The following is a 19,100-nucleotide window of genomic DNA, read 5'->3' on the forward strand; positions in this document are numbered from 1 at the left end:
TGGGTTGTTGTCACTGTACAAACACTAACGACTGCAATATCCATGGGCCTGAAGAAATAACATAATATGCAAAATACCTACACTGAAACAATATTTACTCTTTTTAAAAAAAAATGCTTCCAGATCCTTAGATGAAAAGCATTTAACTGCAAACCATTACACCGTATGTACTAAAAATCTTCTGGTACCATCTAGGTCATATTTGACTGACCACATGGAATAAAATTTTCTTAATTTTTTGAGGTATGAACAGACAACAGTAACAGAAAATAATAACAGTTTACATAAAAGATGTAAAAGTTTGTTTTTTTTTTAAATCCAGGAGGAAAAAAATGTAAGGAAACTCACCCTGAATACTGAAGGGTCTATGATTCTTTTATTTTTGCTCCTGATGAAAAAACCTTAAACCTAAACCAGTTAAACACCAGAAATGCCTAGAAAAGATTTTTGTGAGGAAGATCATAGATAAACAGATGATATTAAAAACAAATGAGGTCAGAGAAGTCTTCTCATAATACATGGAAATTCTCTTCTTTGACATATTTCACACTCCTTGTCTTAATGGAGTTTGATCTTTTACCAAGATTTTGGAGTACCTTATGGACACTCAATTAGAAATCTAGTTTTTTAAATGCTGAATACAATCATTTTATAAAAGTCATAAACCCTACATAATATAGCTTTCTTTAAACAAAGTAAAAGACATTGCTTCCACCATGTCATACATGTACTTGTGGATTCCACCAAAACCTGTCTACCTGTCTAGCATTTTCTAATGAGACCCTTACCCTTGTCCTGATGAGATGCCAGAAACAGATGACAACATAATTTTGTGGAAATTACGGTATCCAGGAAAATGTGTTTTAAGTATTTAAATAAACCAAAACTACAATTTCTGTATTTTAAAAATAGATAGCAAAACCCTCTGTCGGGAACTTGGCAAAAAAAGGGCTCAAGAAAGAGGTAACAACGGAAAAGTAAGGATGGCCTACAGAAAGCTATTTGGATACGAAGGAGTTAAGGCCATTAACTTTATCAGAATTGAAGCAGGGAGACAGGATGGATTCACTTCACAAGAATGAAAGGGAAGACTACATGGCAACATGGAAAAAGAGAATATAAGGAAATGAAAGAAGGAAGATGCAAAGCATTTTGGTTAAACTGTAGGATCATATAACCTTGTACAGCTCCTAGCAGGCGATCACTATGCCAAAAAAGATAATGACAGAATTATAGAATAACAGAGATTGTAAGGGACCTCTGGAAGCCGTCTCATTCAACCTCCAAGAAGAAAACAAAATAAGAAAACACAGAAAGTACAATAAAAACCCTGCAAATAACTGCAAAAAAAAAAAAAAGACAACACGATACAAAGGGGAATAGAATAGATGGGAAAGTACAGGATGAGGAAATGGATAAACATGTTGATAGCGATAACTGTATCGAAAACAATGTAATGGGATAAAAGCCAATCCAGAACAGATTTCTGGTTAAGATCTAAACAGTAAGTCATTCAAGTGGAAACAGAACAAGAAGCTTCCAATGCAGTTACAATAAATTGTCTAAATAGTTTCATAATATTCCCAGAAAACATTATGATGTGCAGAGAACAAGGCTGGATTCACTTCACAAGACGAAATGCTGCTTTAATTTAGCATTTATCACGAGGACAAATCATAAACATTCCAGTCAACTTTGAAAGGTACTGTGTGGAAGACTTGGTGTTAACAGGATTTTTGTGCTCTAGTTTTGAGGAAGAGAGGAAAAGATGCAAACCAGTCATAAAACCATAAAAAAATTTCATTCCACTTTCCCGATCTCCAGTCAAGTGCATGTTGATAGACACTAGGCATTAATCATATGCTGGTAAACCAAACAGTTCTGGTTTGAAATCCTCCACGGAGTTCAGCAGTAGTGTTGCTTCCTTTTTAAGATCTGGATTTAATTTTTCATCCGGAATCATAACCACTTGCATTCCTGCTGCCAGGGCTCCTTTGACTCCAAGTGGTGAATCTTCAAACACAAGACACTGAGGAACAAGGAGGTGAGGGGAAAAATTAAAGAATAATGTTACTGTGAACTCTTTTGTTTTAAAAGAGAGAATGATCCCAAATAAAACTTAGTAGGAAAGCTAAATTCAATTCCTAGCTTACACATCCCTAATTAGAACAAGAGCAAACCTCTCAATTCAAACATCTGCATGGTAATTAACCTTAAAATCATTTCAATTCAAAAAAACATCAACATGCATACTTAAATCCCAGCAACTGGTTATCCAGATGTTCATAAGTGATTTGTTTTATAAGGATGGGTTTAAGCACAAGCTTAATGTAAAGTTAAGCAAGTGCTTAAATACCTTTATAATCAGGCAATTTAACTCTTCAAGACCAACTTTACAACCTGCAAAATGGCAAAAGCAGTGCTTTCCCTTGCAGGTGTGGTATTTCTTACATACACAAGAGGGGGAAGACTACACTACATAGGTCAATATTAGGACTTTGGATGAGTGGAGAGTAAGACAGAAGTCACTTGTCAGAAGAATGCTGTTGAATTCATGCTCTATTTGCTTAATTCTTCCAAAGCAACCGTGAGAAAGAAAATCAGCAATTATATTGGAAGGTTACTTTTAGAGAAGAGACAAGTTTAGTCAGGTAAAAGTTCCGTGTCTTACAATAGTCACAATCATTCAAGATCGCAGTTTGGAAGCAAAGTTGTTAAAAATAATCAGTACATTATTTATGTGAATTCTGTAACAACATCAGAATATTGAATAGTAAATATATAACATAAATATATAACAAATCATCTAATCTGAACTTTTATATAATAAAAGATAATGCTTCTGGAGTTCATTCCAGAATGTATATAATAAAGCATCTCTTCCTGACATTACCCAGTCTTGAGTTTGAATTTTTGGTCACAGAGAATCCAAAGCAACCTTTGGCATCCAACCATCCGAAAAATTCTGACCTACACTGACAAGTGGTTTCTAACACTTCTGCAATTCAGACTGCATTTATTTTCAATATTATTAGCACTGCTACTACTACTACTGCCAAAATTACTGTCACAAGTAATTTCAGTAACTCAACACAGATGTTGGGATAGTTAGTGCAATTTTCCCCACCCCCTTTAGACAGTGCAACTCTGCCTTATCACAAATTTCTCTCTCATGCATTAAGCCCTTCTCTACAGTCATTATTGATCTACCAAATCCCTTCCTACATACCCAGGATGGGTTTTCTTATCCTTTTCTTCACAACACAATAGACTGTGGCAACTAATACCGAATGGGTAAGATTAATGATTTGCTAAACCTAGTTTAACTTTTGACTGAATCCAGATATGACACACTGGGAGAACATACAGCATACTGCATCTTTTAGGCTCTCTAACACACAACTATTTCACCAGGGAAGATTACGGATGCACAACATTTGTCTGTTCTAGCTTTGCTCTAAGAGCTGCAACCCGCAAAAACTTTATTATGTTAAAAGAAAACATTTTTGCAAGATGTATTAAATGTCTGCACTATATATACCCATCTGTATCAGACACTGTGGAAGAGGAAGAGGGAATGAAACTTTTCTTTCTGCTTTCTTTTCTTTTTAAAATATTGGTTCTTGCCCGTCAACATGTCAGCAACCACTTGGAGTCTGCCAAGAGAAAGTAAGGGGTGCTTTCTACCTTGCATGTAATAAAGTAAAACTTAGTTAATGATTTTTAGTGAGCCAATCTCTGTTGTGCTCATTTCCTTTATACAGTCACTGAATTCCAGTTTGAACAATGTGGTATTTTCAAATGTTGATCATTATCACTATTACTAACTACAAATATGTAACCAGCTGATTCTGCAAAGCTTGGAACAATTGCTATTAGAACGGAAGCATTGTTCTGCCTATAGGTTTTGTTCTTAACAATACCTTAGTTTGTGACCCTAAGTACTCTGAAGACTCTGAGGACAGTAAATGAAACCCTGACAGGCTTTGCCTTGTGAAGAGTAAGCTTAAATGTTGCACAGAATAGCATTATCAAGGCCTTTCAGAAACCTTTTCTAATCTAGCCCATACAAAGAAATGTACTTCACTGCTCTGCCTTGAAAGACCTGATTGACTTCCACGATGTCACTAAGCTTACTGTACGAGAGGAACCGATGATTATGAAAGGCAATATGCATAATGAAAAGCTTAACTAATTCCCCGGAACTAGAAGCAATTAAAACTCTTAATTACCAAAGAAGCCAGGCAAATGACCCATAATTACAGTGGCTTCATTGTTACAGGAAATAAGTGTACTAGGTCTTCCTCCAGTCTTTCTTGCTATTGACACTTATTGTCAACAGCACAGCAACATTTTTAATGGATGACGAAAGGTTTACAGAGGTTCACGTACAAAATGGATTTATTAACTTTGCTGCACAGAGATGTTATAAACTGTTCACTCTCCTGGCCCACCCACATACTAAATTTAGAGATATGAAAGCAGTTAAGTTCTTCCCTATTTTGCGTAAGTATTGCGACATCAGCATCACTCCAGCTGAGAGAGACAGATGAGATTTATACAGACTTCAGCTGAGATTCTGGCTGCTTCTCTGTGTTATTTCTAAAACTTGTGTCACTGATCAATACTACTGCTATGAGACCTCTCAAAAGGTCATACTAATATAGGACAGTTTTCACTTTGGAACAAGTTCTTCCCTATTTTGCATAAGTATTGCGACATCAGCATCACTCCAGCTGAGAGAGACAGATGAGATTTATACAGACTTCAGCTGAGATTCTGGCTGCTTCTCTGTGTTATTTCTAAAACTTGTGTCACTGATCAATACTACTGCTATGAGACCTCTCAAAAGGTCATACTAATATAGGACAGTTTTCACTTTGGAATGAACTAGATGCTTAAAAAAGTGAAGTAGTAAAGCATACTAATTTATATTTCAGTCTATGAATCTAAAAAAAAAAAAAAAGAATTAATCACTTAACCAAAGGAAGAAATAATAAAATCACTGCAGCACCTCATTACCTCATCTTCCTACATGAAATTTAATAATATAAGAAAAGCGTGTTACTTAGGCTCTTGGTATGCACAGCAGGCCCTCTCCAACCTATATACTGTAAATGTCTGGATGGAATATTTATGTAACTAACAGGGATATCCATAAGTGTTACTGCTATTAGTGATAACCAAGAAGTCCGGAAGGATAAAAGATTAAAATCAGGTTTGAAATTAAGATTTTGAAAAACCTGTGAAGATAATATATATGCACGGGGAGTGCTTATCGAACACTACCATATATTGTTCTATAAAGAAATAATGAAAAGAAAACTTTCATCTTCTTTAAAATGGGTAACTATAGCCTCAAATTCTTTCATACTGTATTAGAAAAATCTTCTGTTTGCTGGTTCTGGTCTGGTCTGGTTAGGCCCTTAATCTCAGTGGAAACATTTGCAGACACGGGGACTAAACCACACATTTTAGCACTTTGTCTTTGAACCAGAGTCTTACTAGTAAGATGTTGTGGTTTAACCTCAGCTGGCAACTGAGTACCATACAGCCGCTCGCTCATTCTGCCCCCCTGGTGGGATGGGGAAGAGAATTGGAAGAGTAAAAGTGAGAAAACCCGTGGGTTGAGACAAAAACAGTTTAGTAATGGAAATAAAATAAAATAAAATAAAATAAAAATAACAATAATAATAAAAAAGAATATACAAAGCAAGTGATGCACAATGCAATTGCTCAGTGCCCCCTCCCAGCTTCTTGTGCCCCTCCAGCCTTCTCAGTCGGTAGAGCATGGGAAGCTGAAAAGTCCTTGACTAGTGTAAGCACTACTTGGCAACAACTAAACCATCGGTGTGTTATCAACATTCTCATCCCAAATCCAAAACACAGCACTGTACCAACTACTAGGAAGAAAATTAACTCTATCCCAGCCAAAACCAGGACATTAGAGTATCAAGTACTTCATTCCCTTTGGTAAAAAGAGTGAGAAGAAAAGGAACTGAGTATTTGTTAACTCCTTCCTTTTCTTCCCTAAAAATTTTCTTCTAATGTATTATTATTTTTACATTGTATTCCCCATATGCTCTGTGGGAAACAGCTACTATAGAATTAATGAGAAAATAATAAACTTTAGCTTTCTTTTTTTTTCTGTTATCACTGTAACATTTACCTTGTGATCTGTTCAAACTGAAGCCAACATGGTTAAGTCTTTCACTGCCAAAATATACTTAAAAAAAATTCAGTCCTATTGAGTCTTACACAGAACTAAGTTAAAACTACCCTGCCTCCTGAGAAACTACTGACAGAATGACTCTCCCACCATACATAAAACCCCATTTCAAAACCACTGCATGTACATACTCTGATTTAAAAAAAAACCACAAAAGGCATTTTGGGGACAAAAGTGGTTAAAAAATAAAGAATAATAATTAATTTTATTCTTCCCTCCTGCTGAATGAAAGCAAAAAGGGAAAACAGTGAGATTTTGAGGTTTCAAATCACAGTTTCAAAAAGGGTTGGTAAGAACTCTGAGAGGTTATCCCTATGTTCATTCTCCAACTTCTGAACAGGACCAGCTTCTTTCTGTGCTTGGTGAGAAGAGACAGTGAAAGATTATTGTAACTTTTGTCCTCAAATGACACAGAAACATTTGGTATCAGAATGTGACATATTATGTTTGGGGCTTCTAATGGATTGCATATTATACTTGTGTTACTTCTGTATTTATCATTGATTTTTCTCCTTCATGATCAAATCAACTGGTCAAAAGCGTGACGTGTTATTTGTAAAATTTGCACTCTGGAAACATTTGGTAACCTTATACGTTAATTTACATATACATGCACAACGCAGTCTTCTATAAGCATTTAAGGCCTAATTCAAATTCGATCATATCACTAAAAAAGTCCCTGTTGATTTCAATGGGCATCAAAGTGAGCCCCAAAACAGGCTGCAGGAAGAAATCCATCAAATACAGCCAGCTCACGTTGATTTCAGAACGACGTTGTTCATCTCTGCAAACCAGAAGGCAGTCAGGCCTTTCATTTCTACAGGTAACTTGTTGACTGTTCACTTCCAAAAGTATTTCTACTTTCCTCATTGTGAAAAACTAGCTCATACTCTGTGGTCATAATTCAAACCTAAGTAGTATCTAAGAAATAAATTATCAGTCTGAAAGATAGTACTACTGCAATCATGGTTTTTGTTTTGTTCAACAACTTTTATCTCTTTTTCCTTGCTGACTCAATTTTTTCAGATTTTCAAAATAATTCCACTACTGACCAACTGTGTTACTAGTGTGAGTGACCCAGGAATTTTCAAGAACCATAATGTAATTCAGAATACAACACAGACCCATCTATATCCCTTACAAAATGTTGAGATGCTGAAAAGATGCTGTTTATCATTTATGGCAGGTGGTGGAAATTCATAAAAAGAGAGAAGAAACAACAACAACTTCACTAACATGTCATAGTACAGATGCTGGGCTATTTTTTAGGTAATTGTGTTTTCTTTTTTCCTACGCTTTGATATACAAAGTGTCTAGGAACAAGGGGAAAATGTATTTCTGGGTGACCTATTTACCACCACAGTTACTTAAACATTATTGAATAAATGCATTTTAAGCAGCTACAGTATTTGCAATTTTGGCCTCCCACTGTGTTAACTCTCTGAAGAATTAACAAAAAACAATATGAAATAACTTGATTAATGTTTCTCTCCTAATCTTTGGACTTACGCTCTTTCCAGAAATAGCTGGGAAAAGTGTCAGTAGCAATAATGAATTACACTTCATTTTATTTTAAGGACATATGCCAATTTGACTAGCCAGGGATAACAGAATCGTATTAAATATGCTGTTTAAGAAAGTCATGCAGCTTACAGTCCCACGACTTAGTTCCATTAAGGAAAATGAGGAGTAAGCCAAGATGTTTTTAAACGCTATAACAAATGAACAAACAAGCTGGAAACTTATAATCAAATGAATTAAGCATCAGAGTATCCAGAATACTAACTACCAGCCACCATTCTTTATGATTCAATGATTCATATTAAGAACTGTTTATACACACATACGCTTTTTAATTCAGATTTTTATTAACTCACTACTAAGAGAACGTTGCAGACCAGTACAAGAATCAAAATATTTACCAGAAGACTTACACGATAAAACCAAAAATCATTAGCATAATTATAAAAAAATGAAAAAGAAAAAGGAAGTGTGTTACATCTGCACATAATCAGATCACTCTGCATTTCCAGTTCTTGCATAAATGCCACTTTACATTTCAGCCCACACCAGCAGTTACTGTCTCACAAACCAGTTCACAGGGCGTTGGGTTAAGGTGGGCCAGAAGGAGTAAAACAGTTTGGATGGGGAAAAAGGAGGAGAAATTTCAAATTTCTTGCTTGTTTTCAAGACTCTATCAAGTGAAAGAAAGTGCTTCTGTGAGTGACAGTCGGAGCCAGACACAGCGGCTCTGTGAGGCAGGGAGAAGGTCACATTTACATGCGGGGTTACTCTGATCATTCCGGATGGCTGGAGCACTCTTTTCACAGAGGACTGTGTGTTTAGAGGACAGCACACTGGGAACTTTGTATGGCAACTTGTGTTACAGGCCTCAAGAAATTCCCAGGCGTTTCTGAAACAGTGTCCAATTATCCCAGCAGCAGAAATCTAACTCAATCAACTGCAGCTTGGATTAGCCATAGAAGAGTATTGTTCTTTTATGGAGAACACAAGGCAAATACTCAAGATGCTCTCTACTGAGGCTACTCATACTGCGTAATGTGCTGGGGTTTTATGCCACTTATTTCTAAAAGTGGCCTAAAAAGGAACTCTGTGCAATGAAATAGTTAATTTGTGCTGCCTTCCCTTCCACACAGAAGTACCTTTACTAAAACCACTGACTTTCGTGACATGCAATACACAACACATTCAAGTAACTGCACCTTGCATGTAGAGCTCAGAACCGTAGGATAATTTACACTGGAGGGGATCCCTGGAGGCCATTTAGAAACACCCCTACTCAACGCACATCCAGCCAGAGCAGGCTGCTCAGGGCCTTGACCAGGTAAGCTTTGAGTATCTTCAAGGATGCAGATTCCACATACCTCCTGGGCAACCTGTTCCCATATTTTCCCAGCCTTATGGTGAAAATGGTTTTCTGAGCATCGAGCAGGAGTTTCTTGTGTTCCAGCTTGTGCCTGTTGCCTACTGCATGATCACTCTGCACCTTGGAGAAGAGGCTGGCCCCATCTCATGAGCAAACACATCAGAGATACGAACCAGGTACATCCATACGAGGAGCTGTTTTGATGAATCCAAATTCTAAGTCTCAAACTGAAACTGGAAGTAGGTATCAAAGTATTTCCTGAATAAATGCAATGAACTTTTTGCCACAGGGAATGTCTACAAAGGCGCAGGCCCAGCACAGCAGGCTCACGATGGCAGGTACCCTGCCTGTTTTGTGTAACTGGACACAACCACTTGCCTATAACCATGCAGAGTTGGTTACCACCAACCACCAGTTGCCTATAACCAACTCAGCAGGTGCTGCAGAAGACAGCTGATTCTCATGGAGCAATCCAATTTTTTCAAGTGGCATAATTTTTTGGCAATAGTTTCTTTTTGCTCTATAATGTCTCCTTGACCAGTGTTATTTTCCCGTACAGAAAGACCAGCCTGCGTACTGAAATGTACCTTAATCTGGTCTAAACATCAACTTAATTATTGTATAATCTTTGACAGAAATGTTAATAACAACCCACGTATGCTTCAGACATAAAGTAATTTCCTAATTTCTTCAGTAAAGAAAGAAAGGGCGAGAAGAGGCATTCACCTTTAAACAGCTTTTCATTGGGAGTGAAAAAAAGTCATGGAAAAGGTATTTTTTTTTTCTATTCAGTACAAGCTTCTCATTGAACCGTACACGTCACAGTGTCACCGGTCTGGAGTGACTTGGTGAGAAGTAGCTGTGTTACACTTTAACTCTTCATGATCAGGAAGAAAAGCGGTTTTCTTTCAAACTTCAAACAGCTGAAAGTTATCTTTCAGAGAATATTTAAGATTAATAGCATAAAACTCCAAGCACGATGCCACAAACTAGCACCTTTAAGTAAGAAAACCAAAACACTTTCAAAATTCTAATTATAATTTTCTACATATTTCAACTACAGGAAACAAATACTTGTATTAAAAATGGCAATTCTCTGTTATCAATATAGATTTTCTAAGAGGAAGGTGGACAACAAAGTACAAAAGTAAGTTGGAAAAAATACTAATTTCTAATTTGTTGAATTTGGGTAAACACCTGAACTGAATCTTATAGAACTTCTGTTGGAAATTGGCTTTTGTACCGGCTTCACAAAAAACAAGAGAATGAAAGCAGGAAATTAAAAGCTCGTTTTACTCCAGTACAAATCAAAACTAAGAACAACTCCCAAAATCTCTTTAAAAATGTAGCATCTTGGAGAGAGTTACACCTCATAAGAGGGTTAAAGAAATGGAAGAGACGAAGAGGAATAAACTTAAGATAATCAGCACTAGGAAGAACCATTAGAATCTGAAATAAACACGCTATTTTGAAAAAGGAAATAAATTAACATCATAAAGAGAGACAAAACTGTAAAGCTTCAGATTTTGAAACACAGTAGTATGAAGGTTTGACTCTGGGTCATTTTGGGGGACATTTGCTAAAACAGAATTACTTCAATGTTTTCTTTTGAACTCACTGATACTCAAAGTACTATTTCCACTAAAATATGAACCTGTAAAATAGCAATGGTATTAACAGTAACTGTTATAAAATTAGTCTGTTACAACTATGCAAGGATAATATAGGCTTCAATTTAATGTATTTCCACCATATGCCATTAGATTAAATTCCATGTACATGTTTAAGACAAAAGCAAAAGTGACCAAATTAGACAATTTCCTCCTAATCAGGCTCCTAACCTGTTCCTAGGACGTAGTTTCAAAAGTAGCCGGTTTGCTGGCTAATCTGCTGTTTCAAAACTAATGGTTTGCTGCCAATGAATGGTTGCTTCTTCCTTCTCTTTCTTTAGTCTCCTGTTAACCGGTGTATGCTTTCATCAGGACGTGGCGCGTCAGAAGGACGTGGCACGGCAGGTTGTCGGGCAGGTTGTGGCAAAAGTAGCCGGTTTGCTGGCTAATCTGCTGTTTCAAAACTAATGGTTTGCTGCCAATGAATGGTTGCTTCTTCCTTCTCTTTCTTTAGTCTCCTGTTAACCGGTGTATGCTTTCATCTGTCTCCTAATGATGGGTGTTGTGTTTGCGTGCCCTTCTGTGAATCAGCTCTGTATCCTAATAGAAAACTATTCCATTAGGCTCATAAACTGGAGAACAACCACGTAACAGCTGGGAGTGAGCAGGAAGACTGAAGAGGAATATAAATCCTCCTTTTTGGGCAGTGTTTAAATCATAGAGAGGTTCATCCTTTCAAACTAGTCTTATTCCTGGCATGCCTTGCATTTGCCTAAAGCAGACCGTATGTGTAAAACCACAAAACGGCTGTGCAAAGTTTTGCAGAACCTGCTCTTTCAACACAAGCCCAAATGTGGGCATGGGATTACGGTTATGAACATCACAATTCCACAATTTATTTTGCCATAGCAATCTAAAAATATCACATCTGAAATGAAAGGCCTCACTACATCGTTAATCAGATCTATTTAAGTAACTGCCCTCATGATTTCAAAAGGTGATTTCTCAGCCTCCTAGTTGGTAAAGCTGCTTTGACTGTGCAGGCAAACACAACTCAGAACTCAAAGTTTCTTAGAACATTTTCTCTACCTGAGAAAGTATTTCTGTGTGCTAAATACAGTATTTCTAAAGAACACGAAATCTACCACCAAAAGTAACAGAATTAATAATAAACACCATATTTCTACATATACTATGTATGCTATACCTCTTTTGAACTATTTATTATGAGAAATAATTAATTCAATGGAGAGCACTCTCCTAACCCTGAATGAGGGATTAACTTTAAGTGCACAGCAAGATCTACTAGATCAATACAATTATTATTGTTAAAAATAATGTATTAAGAATAAGAGGAAAGTTAAAAAGAAAATGTCGAAGTTATTTTTTTAAGAGTTCAGTAGAGAAGTAATTTCTTTCATATTAATTTCTAGCTTGTTTTTAATCAGCTTGCTTTGTTTATTTTAGGGAAACAATAATTATCCAGGTATTTCAAGCTATGAAAACTGTAAGATGGAAAACCAGTGAATATCAAGCAGTTTTATGTGAATCAATCATTAAAACAGACTACTACTCTAAAAAATTTATTTCCACTGTAAACTCCAAATTCAAATATTTCTATAAATATGAACATTAACACACTCTTAAAATTAATTAATATCTAGATAGTTGTTTACGTCTTAATCTCCTGTTGCAACACTCCTGTCAAAATTCCCCTAATAATATCATCTAGCTATTTAAAATACTGCACAGAAACACTTTTTTTTAAAATGCATTGATGACCCACAGTTATCCAGCTGTGCCTATTTTTCTACTAGACCAGCTCTACCAGATAAGAGAATGCTACTAGTTTCAGGCACTCAGTTGTTCAAAGAAACAAGTTTATCATTATCTGGGTTCTCATCAGCTTTTTCTTAATATCATTTTTATTTAAAAAACCTCTCATCTGTATATTCCAATCAGAAATAATGTTCAGATGTCAACAGGGTATAAAGCTGACAGATGGCAGACTAATTTAAAAGGAAAACTACCACCTATCTGCCTGTAAATTGACCTCTCATGGGCAAAGTCCTCAAAACATTGCAACAGGCCATATGCTTAAGTGAAAACTACTTGCTCATCCAACACAATAATGATTTTCTATTAAAAATAAGAATCACCACTTACCTAACGAATCCACTGATCTGAAGTATCCTGCATTTGCTGACCTTCAGTGAGTCTTTGGAAAATGGATGAGGGTTGATTTCCCATTTAAACTAAACGTGTCCATTTCTCTGTGACTGTTGGAACGTTGCTCTAAAGCTTGCTGCCATGTTTTTGTGCTACTGTGTTATGGATTACAGATGCCCACACATAATACACATACACACACAGAAAATAAGCAAATGCTACATAAATCTCGTATGGACTCACAGAATCACAGGATCCCAGGATGACTGAGGTTGGAAGGGAGCTCCGGAGGTCACCTGGTCCACCCCCCTGCTCAAGCAGGGACACCTACAGCCAGTTGCCCAGGACCAGGTCCAGACAGTGATTGAGTATCTCCAAGGAGGGAGACTCCACCACCTCTCTGGGCAACCTGTGCCAGTGCTCGGTCACCCTCATGGTAAAAAAGTGTTTCCTGATGTTCAGAGGGAACCTCCTGTGTTTCAGTTTGTGCCCATTGCCTCTGGTCCTGTCACTGGACACCACTGAAAAGAGCCTGGCTCTGTCCTCTTTGCACCCTCCCTTCAGGTATTTACATACATTAATAAGATCCCCCTGAGCCTTCTCTTCTCTAAGCTGAACAGTCCCAGCTCGCTCAGCCTTTCCTCACACGACAGATGCTCCAGTCCCTTAGCCATCTCTGTGGCCCTTTGCTGGGCTCCCTCCAGTAGCTCTATGTGTCTCTCATACTGGGGAGCCCAGAACTGGACACAGTACTCCAGGTATGGCCTCACCAGTGCTGAGTAGAGGGGCAGGATCACCTCCCTCAACCTGCTGGCAACACTCCTCATCATCAGCCGCCTTTGCCGCAATGGCACATTGCTGGCTCATGGTCAACTTGGTGTCCCCCAGCCATCATAATTACCTTTTTTTCTGAGAGTATGAAATGGATTTGCTTTTCTTTCCTGTTCAGAAGTGTGCAGCCACACTCACTGGTGCAGAGACAGATGGCACTGTAATGGAACTTCTAAATTTAAAGGTTTGAATGACAAATGTGCAAAAAATACAGACAAAACATATTGCTAAGTGACCATTAGAGAACTTATAATGAGAATAGAAAACACTCCATTAGGAAGTGTCTCAGTCACCCCAATACTGATATAAACACATTTCTTCACAATTAAGTCAAAGGCAAATTGCTTTCTCTACAAATGCTTGCAGTCAACTTACAAACAAGCACCTGAATGAGAGTTAATGTGCTTATAACACATACTTATTTTGGGAAAAAAACTAAGTCGTCTCTGCCTAAGCACAGGCCACCCCTCTTTTCTTCTTTTTAAAATCAAATTATGTGTATTTACGTATTAGTAAGACTACCATGGCATACTGCAAACAGTGATTTTACCTTGCTCTAACCATCATAACACATGACCTGAAAGAAACCACCTCTAATACAGCAACATGATCAGTTCAGAAATAGATGCTGCCACAGGTATTGCCAAGAATCTGGGTAAACTGACAGGCAGCTGAGTGCTATGAGCAGCATTTTGCTGATAACTTGGAAGTTTCAGCTCCCAGACAGTATATAAGGATTCCCTGGGGAAACCAGACTGCAGCAGGTATGTCAAGGTGACAAAGTATCACTGCCACACAATCCACTGAAGGATATGTTCTGGCTACCAGGTAAAATATGCTGTGACTACAAAAAAAAAGGACAGGCTGTGAGGTGAAGAAGCAAAAGAGAATCTCAAACACTATGATTCAGTATACAGGAAATAGCTCAAGTAATTTTTCCCCCATTTTTTTCTGATTAGAAGTTGTAGTGTTTTCTCTCTATATTTAAAAACTTTGCTAACTGATTTCAACTACTTCTAGTGAGATACAGGTAAGATTCATTATTGAATACAGAAAATTTATAAATCAGATGGCAAATATGTCTAAAGAGTGAGGACTGAAATTTCTCATCCATACATAAAGATTGTCTTGGGGATATATGTTCGGGGTTTGCAGGTCTTGATGGTGTAGCTAAACACATCTGTTTCATATTCTTCAAAGGTTTTTAAGTTCTAGTCTTAGCAAGGAAAACAATGTGAGAAAAGACACTAGAACTTCTATTTTCTCCATTGATCCTGCATCTGCAGATAAAATACTTCAATACTTTCAAAGCCATACAAAACAGTCTCCCCATTGACAAGTGAAGTAGTAATTTAACAAGTAGTTCTATGGCATATCAAGAGATAATGGGTTCAAACCAGAAAGAAACAATTACTCTATCTAGAACTACTGTTATTATAATCTGAACCAGGTCAAGTTTTAACTTTGTAACCAAAAGAAACAGGAAGACAATCTTACAAAATCAAGTGACATTTGTAATTTTGAGCTTCTTCAGATTACCAGCATCTTGCATCTAGGTGGAGAGCAAAGACATTGCCCATGACACTCTAAATGCTTTTCTCGATCAGATGTTCTTGTGTTTAGCAGTGGCAGTACTGCAGGCTGCCAGCCGAGGTTCTTCACTCCCATGTGTTCTCCTACTTCCCTATCAACTAAAAAAGTTTTTCTCCCTGCTTTGGATGCCTTCCTAACTACCCTCCTTGGAGAAAAGGAGCACAGCTTAGCTAGACAGTTTTTAATTAATAAGAATCTTTCCTTCCAGATCTTTTGTGGTTATTAAACATCACATTACTAGTAAGTCCAAAGAGCATCTATGGAGCATTAGCAGTTAAAATTGCCAAGTGCATTTCTACAGAGAGGGATCTGTACATTCTCATATGTAGAAATACATATATATATATGCACACACATATACACACACATTAGTTTATGCGATAGAAGTGCTCGTCTTTGCACGCAGAAGCACGGCACGAACAACAAGGGCAGGTGGGGGAGCCTGAATCACACCCTGCCCGGCTGCTCCCAGGCCCACCACAGCAGCCATCAGCCTGCTAGAAGCTTATCCCTGTGCTGCCTGATGTGGCAGGAGGCCGAGGGGCAGCCCCAGCAGCCTTGCGAGGGCAGTGGAGGCCCCCGGGCCCCCCACCCCCCGGTGGTGCCAGGGAGCCCCCGGGGGCCCCGGGGCAGGTTCAGACCCACCCAGATATGCCAGCAGGAGAGGCTCCACAGGTTGGGGCGCCCCGTGGGAATGGGGGACAGAAGGGGCTGTTGGGGTGTGAGCAGGGTCATCAGTCCACGTGCCTGGCTGTGCCTGTGCCAGCCAGCGCAGCCTGTCCTGTCTTCTCTAATTAAACTCCATTTCTGATGGTTTTCCTGGGCAACGGCTTACTATTGTGCATGCACACGTGTGGAAGTCTCAGTGCCAGCCCTGCCATGGGACCAGGGGTCCCACGTGCCCACCATGTAGCACCTACAGCAAGGGTGGGTGTGCAAGTGAGCGTGCGAGCGCTAGTGAAGAGCATGCTAGACTAGTTGGCAAGTAGGTGAAGTGGCCTCAGAGCCAGATGTATCTCTACAGGCGAGAGCACAGGCAGCGCTGGCTCCTGGAGGGACAGGATAGCCATAGGGTAGTCTTGGCCAGCTGCTGTAGAGACCGTGGCGTCTGGGGCTGTCCAGGAGACCCGTGTGTGTGTACACAAGAGACCCTCTGTGGGAGGTACACAAGGATCCAGGACCACTGGATGGGCTGTGCCTAAGCCATCCACTGTGTGGGTGTGGGCAATAGGAACGGGAAGGGGAAAAGGATCTGCGCTGAGGGCTAGAGTGGGGCTGTGGCCTTGAGGGCTCATGCCTCCAGGTGCCAACAACTTGGGGAGACTGGGATCCGGGGCCAGCCGAGTCCCTAAATCCAGCTGCTGGAGGGACCCTCATTGCACATATGTATATATTTTGCACTAACAGACTTTCACCCTCATCAGCCAGAGAGGGGAACAGGATGGGGCCATTGGTGCTCTCTGTGCTTGTGTGAGTGCCGAGCATTTCTGCTGTGCCGGGGCTGGCACATGTACCTGCATATATGTGTATCGTATACGCTGTGTGTGCTCGTGTGACTACTGGAAATAGGTTCTCAGCCTCGCTACTGGCTGGATTTGTGGTCATGGAGCTGCAGCAGCTTTGCTGCTATCAGGTGCCTGGATTTGACACATTTGTTATATACAAATGCATATATGTGATATATATAGTTCAAAATATGTATCTGCATATATGTCTACACAGATATATATCTCTATATACACAGATATAAAACTGCATGCATTTATAAAGCTAACATCAAATGCAGTACAATGTCAAGAACAGTAACTCAGGAAGGGCTGGGGAGAAAAAGGCAACTTCCACGATACTTTCTCAGGACTAAACCAAACCCCCAGGATGATGGGGAATTGGCAGAAACTAAAAATGTTCTTCAATTCAGTATAAAAGTACCACCAGCACAGCATCAAACATGTTTTGGGAAAGCACTGACAAACCAAAGTTGGTAGTCTTAAATTCTGCATTAGCTGATATTTCATTGTCATTAAATGTTCAATCTAATTCAAATATATGCAATGACACTTTGCCTGTCTGAATATCTAATTGGAAAATGCAGTGGGTGAGGTCCTTGCTAAACTTCCTAACAGATTTAGCAAAATAAGCAGTAATTCATATCCCACGCTTCCATGTGACACTGCTGATAGAGACTAAAGCATCTCCAACATGACTGAATTTATGTATCAGACACAATACAGTGTACCACTGATATTTGTACCCAATTTCCTATTGTTTTCTCCAATTCCTTCCACCCCAGAAACTGTTGCTGAAACTGAAGAAGGCACATAGGAAAAATTAAGACATATTTTTCTTTTTATTCATCCCAGTGTCCTTCTGCATTCTACTAAAAATCTGTTTCTAAACAACTAAAAAATAATTTTCCATTTTTTAAATTAATCATGAAATCAATAGCCAAGCACTAAATACTTTTACGATACTGCTTCCCAAGCCTTTTATCAAAAAATATCCTAGTCGACTGTTTTTGCAGTTGGAGTATATGGTAGATTTGTCTCACACATCTGTGCATGAAAGTGACAAAACAGATGAATCCACAAGATCAACATAGGTGTAGGTTTCAAAAAACACAGATTTAAATTCTCTAAAATTCATAAACTTATTGATACTAGCAACAGCTTATCAAGCCAACAGAAGGTTTGTCACTACATTGTCTGCACCATGAACATGTGTACTTGTGGAAGAACCATGGCATTTTTAACTTTTTGCCAATTATGGTGATTTTTGTTACACTTTCAAAAAAAAAAAAATACAAACTATGCAGAAGACCCATAAATAAAGGCATTTGCAAATAAAATGAGCACCACAGTCAACTGGAATAGTACTGAGCCCTTTGCTATATTCATAAAGAAATGCAAAAAGGTGGCTGGTTTGTCTGTCAGGCAGCACAAGCTTTTAATATCTCTAGTCATTCAGACTTTCAACTGAGATTTATTAACCTGTCAAACAAAACAGATTTTACAACACATACAATTGCAGTTCATTTCAGAACATTTATTGCTCTGTAAACAGAAAATCCAGATTCTCCTTAAATAATCTGTCCCTCTTCTTCTCCTTGAAGCAAAAAGGAAGGCATGGTAGAGAACGAAATTCTAAGTGAAACAGAAAGAAGTATTCAAAAACATATTTACACAAAGATGTAACAAGCCTAAAGTTAGAAATTCAAACTTTTACAGTGCCTACCTCTACCGAAAAAAATCTTTGGTGCCAGTAACTTATATCAAACTAAATCAAATAGAGGCACAGAAATGAGAAACATTTTAAATTAAAGGTGGTCACGATACTGAAAGGAGGATGGCCTCGGCCCATGAGATGATGTAGAACAGCCCCCACATTTGGGCAATATGGACGAGTGTCATGGTTTAACCTCAGATGGCAACTGAGCACCACACAGCTGCTCACTCGCTCCCCCTGCCCTGGTGAGATGGGGGAGAGAATTGGAAGAGTAAAAGTGAGAAAACTCATGGGTTGAGGTAAGAACAGTTTAATAATTGACAGAAAGTAAAAGAGTAATAATAATGATGATAATGAAAATAACAGGATATACAAAGCAAGTGATGCACAATGCAACTGCACACCACCTGCCGACCGATGCCCAGCCCGTCCCTGAGCAGTGGCCAGCTTTCCCCCAGTTTATGTCATGACTGAGCATGTCACATGGTATGGAATATCCCTTTGGCCAGTTTGGGTCAGCTGTCCTGGCTGTGCCCCCTCCCAGCTTCTTGTGCACCTC

The 19,100-nt window shown here is 38.6% G+C and overlaps 1 protein-coding gene across 1 annotated transcript in view; it reads right to left on the reverse strand.

Moving 5' to 3' along the window:
- Nucleotides 1–1,022: 1,022 nt before the first annotated feature.
- PUDP (pseudouridine 5'-phosphatase) overlaps nt 1,023–19,100 on the reverse strand; it is a 59,875-nt gene continuing 41,797 nt past the window's right edge. Inside the window, exon 4 of the mRNA XM_009287844.2 lies at nt 1,023–2,029. Within this exon, the coding sequence (XP_009286119.1) occupies nt 1,853–2,029 (177 nt within the window). The 3' untranslated portion in view covers nt 1,023–1,852. The remainder of the gene's footprint in view (nt 2,030–19,100) is intronic.

Source organism: Aptenodytes forsteri, unplaced genomic scaffold, assembly GCF_000699145.1.
Source record: "Aptenodytes forsteri isolate BGI_AS27 unplaced genomic scaffold, ASM69914v1 Scaffold200, whole genome shotgun sequence".
Lineage (NCBI taxonomy): Eukaryota > Metazoa > Chordata > Aves > Sphenisciformes > Spheniscidae > Aptenodytes > Aptenodytes forsteri.